The sequence below is a fragment of the Camelina sativa genome, chromosome 6 (genome assembly GCF_000633955.1).
Source record: "Camelina sativa cultivar DH55 chromosome 6, Cs, whole genome shotgun sequence".
Taxonomy (NCBI): Eukaryota; Viridiplantae; Streptophyta; class Magnoliopsida; order Brassicales; family Brassicaceae; genus Camelina; species Camelina sativa.
In genome coordinates, this window is record NC_025690.1 from 4,503,482 (window position 1) to 4,512,384 (window position 8,903).

Sequence of the window (8,903 nt, forward strand, 5' to 3'; positions counted from 1 at the left end):
GCGATCAGGGCAACATTGTTTAAACTCATCCATGAGTGAGAAGTATGAGTGAAAGCAAACATCTTTAAAATCGCAGACAACGGTGAAGCTGCGTTGGATGACGCTCCAAGTTCCATCATAAAAGCAATGGAGAAACGGGTAAGGCTTGCCCTCGCCAACAGCATCAAAGGTGGCAAAAATTGGGGAGAGAAAACCATATAAAGCTCCTCCCAAAACACTCCCCACAATACTAAGAATCAACCAGAGAATTATGGCTGCAGGAAGACATAGGCATAGAAAGAGCTTCAAGATTGGTCCTACTTGTTTGGCACTGCATGTTAGATGAACCAGAATTAGCGCGTCATCATCGAGAGAGATAGCAAAAGGGACTGAGGAGTTGGTTACCTCAAGATTGAACAGAAAGTCCAAACAATGTGGACGGGCAAAAGACTCAGTATGACCGCAGAGTTGCCTATAGTCACAATGAGGCAGACGAGTGGGCACAAAATGATACCTAAGCAACAAAGAAAGAGCATTTCAGATCAGAAAAAAAAAACCACTCCAAGGCATTAAACTAGTGAATATGATTAGAACAACTTCATTGACAAGAAAACACTAGTGTTGATTTAAGATGACTACTAAATGATGAAAACAGAACTCCTACGTTCAAACATTAGTATGTAAAAAAAGACCAAGTAAAAGTCATGAGAAAGAACAATTAAGGAACCAGATAAAAGTCAACAACCATGGTAAAGAAGTCAAATCCTTTGTTGAGTTAATGTTCTTACCAGAAGACAAAATCAGTCTGAATAAATTGGAAAAAAAATGGGCTTAAAGAAGTAGAAAATCATAGAAACTTTAGACCTTTAAGTAGTGTATATAGTTCATAAAAGAGTGCCATCATATCATATTTAAGTGCCAGAAATAGAAACAATGATATAACTGAAGTAAAAGATTTCACTTTAGTAAATTTCATACCTTTGATGAAACCCAGAAACAGCAATCCAATGAAATAAGGAAGAAAGAGTAAGAATTGAAACAAAGAAGCTCGAAATCCTTCTGGAGGCTCCATTGAAAATTGGAATTGAATCTTTCAACTATACTCACAAACTTAACACAAACCCATCTCAAGAACCATTCAGCACCTTCTTCTATCTGAGATATATACTATTAAAAAAAAAAAGCGAAACTTTTGGTATCGATTAAACTCAAAAAGGAAGTAAACAAACAAGAGCTGGAGTTTTTTCTTATTTACGAAACTCTCTGCAACACACAAGTCTTTGAAAAACCAAAACAAATCTTGCTCTGATACAGCTTTAAAAGTCTCACATGGGTTTTACAGATTTGAGTTGAGGGATTTGCGGTTAAGAAACCGTTTCTCTTCTTGATAAACACAAAAAAAAAAAAAAACGATTAAAAAAAAAAATCAAAGGACGAGAACCAAAACGCAAAAAGAAACTGACCTTTTTTTTTGTCCGAAAAGTCTTACGAGGAAGAAGAAGATGTTTTTTTCTACTTATGTTCTGTTTGGTATATGCGGCTTTGAGGTAAACTCATTAGCGAATACTTAAATTTACAGATGGAGGTCAAAGTCATGAATGAGATCAAACGAGACGCCCTGAAAATAACGAAATTCGCAGTTTAAAAATTCGCTTTTTTTTATTTATCTTATTATATATGATCAGATAAATATGTATTTATTTTTGTTTGGATATAAAACAATGAATGTATAACACTGTAGTGACGGCTACCTTTTTTGTTTGGATTGGGAAACTTTCTATCTAAAAGAATAATTTTTTAGTACAATATTCATGAGAATAATAATACTTGTGATCGATAAAATAGTGTGATTAACGGTTTAAAAAATAACAACATGGTACAGGGAAAACCCACTCATCTCATAAATAATAGATAAGCAAATGATAAATCGTTTAAAAAAATTTAATCACATAATTGTGATCTTTATAAACTACCACATTATTTATTACTATTATTTTTGATAAATTACTCTAATGTTAGTGCATCTTAAACTTGATCAGTTGTCGACAAAAAAAAAAAAAAAAACTTGATCAGTTAAAGCTTCATAAAAACCCAACAAAAAAACATATTAAAAACCTACTCTTTTTAGGGTAGCAGTGAAATTAACTAACCCTAATTAAAACTTATAGTTAAATTTACTACAATAAACGAAAATAATTTGAAAATATTTGATATTTCTTTGTTTTATTATAAAAGTCGTTTAAAGTTTTTCATACATATGAAAAGCGATTTAATTTTTTTTTTTTACCTTTTTATTAATGTATTATATAATTGTTATTGGTTAAAAATTAAAATAGTACAGATAAAATCTGAAAGTTTGAAAAAAAATCTGTACTGAAAGTATAAAGTAACAGTTTTTACGAAACAAAATTGAAGATGTAAAGTAAAACTTAATATAAATTGAAGGGAGTATAATTTTTTTGTTAATTTCTACCATATCCGAAACAAATATTTTCTTTTGTATTTAGCGTAGAACTGTAGATATGAGTATATATTTAAAGGAAAAGAGTTGGTCTGTTTTAACACAACTGTCATTTTGTTGTTAAAATACAAATGGAAGTTAAATGATTGCACACTTGTTGTTGTTGATTCTATATACGACGAAAGAAAAATGAATTCGTTATCAATGATTCTTTTTTCCCGTTGTCATTTTTATAATGTTTTTGAAACGAGGGAAGAAATGGTAGTTCTATAATGCTTATTCGTCCATACTCCATATGACAGAATAATTAGTTTAATATACCAAGCAGAATTATTACAACTAGCTGTTTCTCGTGTTGTCTAGCAATAACCCGCTGTGAGATTCGTCTTTTTCTATCCACCATGCACGGTTTTAGAACTTTAAATTGATTAATAAATCAAACATACAAAAATTGCCACTAAAAAAAAAAATTGTTACATTCACATGGAGATGACTGTAATTTGTAAGCCTTTTAATGAATCCGTTGTAACATCAAATCTTAAGCTAAACATATTTGAATACTGAAGTAGTATTTGATCACATATTACTTTTTATTCCATGGATGAAATATATATGTTTACATATAGTGATTTATTATATAATAGTACTATTATATATCAAGTTTTTATTTTACTTGTTGGTTAAAAACGAACTTAAATTTCTTGGTGTTTGACTTTATTTTTCCAAATTTAATTTCATACATGTTTGACCAAAAATAATAATTATAATAATCATACGTTAAGTCCTAGACAATCTCTTTCTAAAGCTCGTGACGATGTGTTTAACTAGTACTATCTCGAATTGATATAAACTAATGTACAATGCCACGATTGTAATTAAGAAGAGTTTTAGAGATTAATTAAGAAATGTTTTCTCCATTATTATTGGAGGAGGCCCGCGGGCTCATGTTTTATTTTGGCTTTATGCTAACATAAAGCAGAAGCCCATATTTGATGATTATCTTTTAACAGATCACGTGATCCTTTCAAAGAATTGAATGAGAATCATATCGGAGTATATATGGGGGAGGGGGATGTGGTTATGATATATGTGATCATGATAAATGGTTGAACAAACTAGAAAGTATCTAAAGAAAATGAGTATATCACTTCCTTTTTTTCTTTTCCTGGTATATAGATTTTTTGCGGGTCTTTATTGAGCATATAGATTGTTTTCCAGTCAGTTACGGTTACGGACGTATATCTCTCTATATATAAACAGTTTTGGTATGTCGTCAAAATTTTGTATGATGTTGCTTACAGTAGAAAGGGATCATGTTGGATGTAGCACCGGTAGAAATTCCATAATTATATTCGAGAACTATATACTCATAAGAAGGTTTGATCTTAGTAAGAGCTCTAATTTGTTCACTGATATGTGTGATAAATCAATCCAAATGCTCAAAGCGTCCAATCTCTTATATTTCATGACTAATGTCAAAAGTTTGAAAAATAGAGTATCAGATTGTGGATACCAATTTGAATGTAGGAAAAGAAAAAAGAAAAAAAAAAAAAACTGGCTTTGACTTTAAATCAGAGAAGTATACACTGAAAGTGATCAAAGTGAAATCATCTCACTTCGACTTTTGGATGGTATATGGTGAAATGGAAACAAATTGTTTGGAGTGACCATAATTTTCTTATATCTTTTTTTGGTTAAAATACATTTTGGAATCTTTTTTTTTTTGGTATCCATCATTTCATCTTCACTATTGGGTACACTGTCCTGGTATGGTTATCAACTCAAATGCTCAACGCATATACAGTTTCTCATTTTCATGATAGTTTGGAGTGATCATCCTTTGGTTATCACATTATTGTAGAATCTTATTTTGGGCATTCATCTTTACGATTAGGTGGACAAACAATTCTAAGCACCGAAAGAAAAAAAGAAAAAAAAAACTTGGAATATTGGAAATGGTTGAAAGTAGTGTTATAATAAGAGTGACGCTGTGACGGTCGATGATAGCAATTAACAAACCAATATATGTTCTAATTTGAGAATTGTGATGAGATGATTACGTACCATACTGAACGGATTTAGAAAACAGAGGACTTTGGTGGATAATTTTGTATCTTTCTTAATAATCATTTTTGGGTTTTACAGCCTTTATATACAAGAGGTAAGATGACTCTAAAATCCTCACAAAAGCAAAACTTATCACTATAGACAGCTGTATCAGGATGAGTCATCAGAAGAGGATTCTAGAAGCTCAAATCTGTTTGGATGAGAGAAGACGACACCCTCCTCCGTACCTGCAGCTCTGTTTTGACCGTTGAGACTTTGTCTTATTGTCGATCAAATTTTGATGCTGTTGGACTGGGTTTTGTTCTTGTTGGACTTGGACTTGATCTTGGGCCTCTTTATCTTCTACACTCTCCCTCAAACTTGGCGTGGAAGGGGCTGAAGGAGCAGACACACCAAGTTTGCTTCGAAGATCAAGGAAGGGCGGTCGTGGGAGAGGTTTCGTGAAAATATCTGCAAGTTGTAATGTTGCAGGAATATGATGTGTTTCTATTAACCCCAAACCAACGCGTTCTCTTATGTAGTGGAAGTCTTTATCAAAGTGTTTTGTCCGGTTGTGCAGAGCAGGATTAACGGTTAGATAGACAGCCGACAAGTTATCGCAGTAGACACGAGTTGGATGATACTGTGTAATTCTGAGGTCTCGCAGCAGAGAAGAGATCCAAGTGAGTTCTCGAGCAACGATCGATAGAGCTCTATATTCTGACTCTGTAGAGGAGTTGGAGACCGTTGTTTGCCGTTTTGCGGACCAAGATACTAAGGTGGAGCCGAGCAGAATGCAGAACCCTGTTGTAGACCGTCTGGTGTCTTTGCAACCAGCATAATCGCTATCACAAAATGCAGAGAGGGACTGGTTGTTGTGCTTCCTGATTGGCATGCCGAGGTCTAGAGTTCCTTTGACATACCTGAGGATTCTCTTTAGTAATGTAAAATCTGAGTTGGTTGGAGCATGCATCCTCTGGCAGATAAAGTTGACAGCGTACTGGAGATCTGGTCTTGTTATTGTTAAGTATTGAAGCTTCCCTGCGAGACTTCGAAAATATGTAGGTTCAGAGAATGGTGTAGTATCCGTTTTATCCAGGTGTTCTGGCAGAGGCGTAGGCATAGGGTTGCAGTTTGTCATTCCAGCTTGGTGAAGAATGTCAGCAGCATAACCCTTTTGATGCAGGAACAGACCGTCTTTGCATGTCTCAATCTCTATCCCAAGGAAGTATTTCGGTGTACCAAGATCCTTCATGGAGAACCTGTTGTTTAGAGCATTGAGAAGTTGTTCAAGCAGAGTTGTGTCGTTGCCAGTAAGAAGTATGTCATCGACATACAGCAGTAAGACTAGTATCTTGTTGCCTTGTTTGCAGACGAATAGAGACGGATCAAACATACTGCACTTGAAGCCAGAGTCGATTAAAAAGGTACTAAAGGTATCAAACCAGGCCCTGGGAGCCTGTTTCAGGCCATAGAGAGCTTTGTTGAGCCGACAGACGTGATCTGGCTTTTCAGGATCAACGAAACCCGTAGGTTGAAACATGAATACCGGCTCTTGCAGTTCTCCGTGCAGAAAAGCGTTGGATACGTCCAGTTGCTTGATTGGCCATCCTTGATTTGTGGCAGTATCAAGTACTAACCGAATAGTTGTTGTTCGAACAACTGGACTGAAGGTCTCTAGGTAGTCAAGTCCCTCTTCTTGATCAAACCCTTTAGCTACGAGCCTTGCTTTGAGCTTATCTACTGTTCCATCAGGGTTATGCTTGGTTTTGAAGACCCATTTGCTGGATAGAATGTTCATGTCTTCCGTGGGAGATACCAAATCCCATGTATGCAGCATGTGTATCCTACCAATCTCATCCATGACTGCATTATTCCACCCTGGATGTTTCATTGCCGAGACTATGCTTTTAGGTTCATCTGTAGTATATTTTGAGGCAAGTAAAACATACCGTGGGTTTGGCTTTTGAATTCCGTCCTTTGCCCTTGTCGTCATAGAGTGTTGATTATTTGGTAAGGAATGATCAGGTATTGGAACCTCCTCTACTTCATTATCACCAAGTTCTGTATCGGAATCTGATAAGTGATTCAGATTTGCATCATCAGTGACAGGTACTTCGACTTCCTCAGTTGGGGCTGTTGCAGGGTCGATGGTCGGTTTAGACAGCAGTTGTATTGTAGCCATGTCTTCTTGTGTGTGACATGATTCTGAGGCTCCCCAAGCTTGAAGAAGTGGTGTTTGATACGTAGGAGATAGATGTTTAAACTTGTCATTAAATGGAAAGATACCTTCATCAAAGATGACGAGATATATAGATTTTTCCAGTTGGAGGATATAGACAACGATATCCTTTGTATTGATTGCTATAACCCAGAAACACACATTGTAATGATCTGGGATCAAACTTCGTCTCTGCCAAGGGTCTCAAGCAGGGATAACAAGCAGACCCGAACACTCTGAGAAAGGAGTAGTCAACTTTCTGTTGGAGAAGCGTTTCATGTGGGCTCTTGTTGTGAAGAACTGAGGATGGTAGGAGATTTATAAGATAGTTGGCTGTGAAGAAAGCTTCTACCCAGTATTTGAGAGGGGTGTGGCTTTGAAACAGCATAGACAAGCCAAGCTCCACCAGATGTCATATGTTTTCTTTCTGCAACTCCATTCTGTTGAGGTGTGTAGGGACAAGATATCTGGTGTTTAATCCCATGGTCTGCTAAGTGAGTTTTCAATGCATTGCTAGTGAACTCTCCCCCACCATCACTTTGAAAAGTCTTTATCTTCGTGTTAAACTGATTCTCAACTAGCTTTTTGAAAGCAATGAAGAAAGACAGAAAATCGGATTTCAAGCGTAGAGGGTAGAACCAAGAGAAGCGAGAATGATCATCAACAAAAACTGCATAATATTTGAATCCTTGGTTCGATACAATAGGTGAGGGACCCCATAGATCACAATGTATGCGATCCAGAGGTTTCAAAACTCGAGAATCAGAAGAAAAAAACTGTAACTTGGTACTCTTCCCCATCTGGCAAGGCTCACAAACAGGGGACGTTCTGCTCTTATTGACTTCTATCTCCTTGCTACTCTGAAGGTGTTGCAAAATCTTGGAGTTGGAGTGTCCTAGCCGACGATGCCAAGTGTCCACATCAGCTCCACATTGTCGGTTTGAGAAGAACGCTGCAGTCTCCTTGTTCTGCAACACATAAAGGGCTTCCTTACGAGGACCCTTTGCCACCACTTTCTGAGTACTCAAATCGATTACATAGACCTTGTTAGAATCAAAGAACACGTCACAAGGGTAATCATCACACAATTTCGAGACAGACAGGAGGGATTTTTTCATATCAGGACATACTAACAGCTCATTCAATGGAATTGTACCTTTTGAGGAAGAAATGGTGGTAGAACCGATGTGTGTGATGGGAATGTAAGCACCATCACCAACCATCACTGCATCCTTGCCCTCATATGGTGTTGATTCGTGGAGAGCTGAGGTTGATGTAGTGACATGAGCAGTGGCTCCTGAATCCGGATGCCATTCTCGTCCACTTTCATCTGAGACACGCAGAGAGGAGAAGGCCTGAGGCATCGTTTCACTTTGATAGTTGTTATCAAAACGGTTGTAGCACTTCAGAGCCGTATGACCAACACGTCCACAGATTTGACACACGGGTCTCTCTCCCTGCGTTGCAGACCCACTCTGATGTTGTGGAAATCCACGACCTCTTGTTGTGTAGCCTCCCCTGCCTCGATTCCCACCAAAACGACCACGACCTCTCTGATTTGAAGAGAACTGAGGAGCACACGGGTTTGTTTTCTCAGTCATAAAGGCGAGGTGAGGTGTGACAGCATTGGAATCTTCATAAGACTGCAATTTGCTATCGAACCCTTGAACTTCAGTGAGGACATCATTGAAGGTTGGAGCTGGAAGCTTACTCAAGTAGCTTTGTATCACTGTTGCAATAGGATCATACTCACGGCCTAAACCATTCAAGAAACCAAAGATCTTCATCGACTCATCTACCGGTTTGCCTATGGAACTCAGCGAATCGCAAACTGACTTAAACTCACGACAGTAGGTGGAGAGAGGCTTATCTTTCTTGGAGAGAAGCTGGAGGTTGCGACGGAGAGAGAACTCCCGAGCGACACTACTCTTGTTGAAGTTTTCAGTGAGTGATAGCCAGATCTCGCGGGACGTAGCGAGACTGTGAACGTGACCAAGGACTTCCTCTGACAACGTACCAAACAACCACGACCGGACAAGTTGGTCGGTGCAGAACCACAACTCGTACTGGGGATTGGGAACTTCGTTGGTGACTTCGCCATTGACGACGAGGCGAGTCTGAGCTGGTGCAGTGACGGCACCATTGACAAAGCCGATAAGCTTTTGACTGGAGAGAAGAGACTCAAATTGTGTTTTC

At 37.6% G+C, this 8,903-nt stretch overlaps 1 protein-coding gene across 1 annotated transcript in view; it reads right to left on the minus strand.

Moving 5' to 3' along the window:
• LOC104790393 (uncharacterized membrane protein At3g27390) overlaps positions 1 to 1,625 on the minus strand; it is a 4,536-nt gene extending 2,911 nt beyond the window's left edge. Inside the window, exons 1-4 of the mRNA XM_010516143.2 lie at positions 1,443 to 1,625; positions 958 to 1,362; positions 385 to 493; positions 1 to 310 (exon numbers count right to left, since the gene is read on the minus strand). The exon at positions 1 to 310 is cut by the window's left edge and continues 10 nt beyond it. Of these exons, the coding sequence (XP_010514445.1) occupies positions 1 to 310; positions 385 to 493; positions 958 to 1,051 (513 nt within the window). The 5' untranslated portion in view covers positions 1,052 to 1,362; positions 1,443 to 1,625. The remainder of the gene's footprint in view (positions 311 to 384; positions 494 to 957; positions 1,363 to 1,442) is intronic.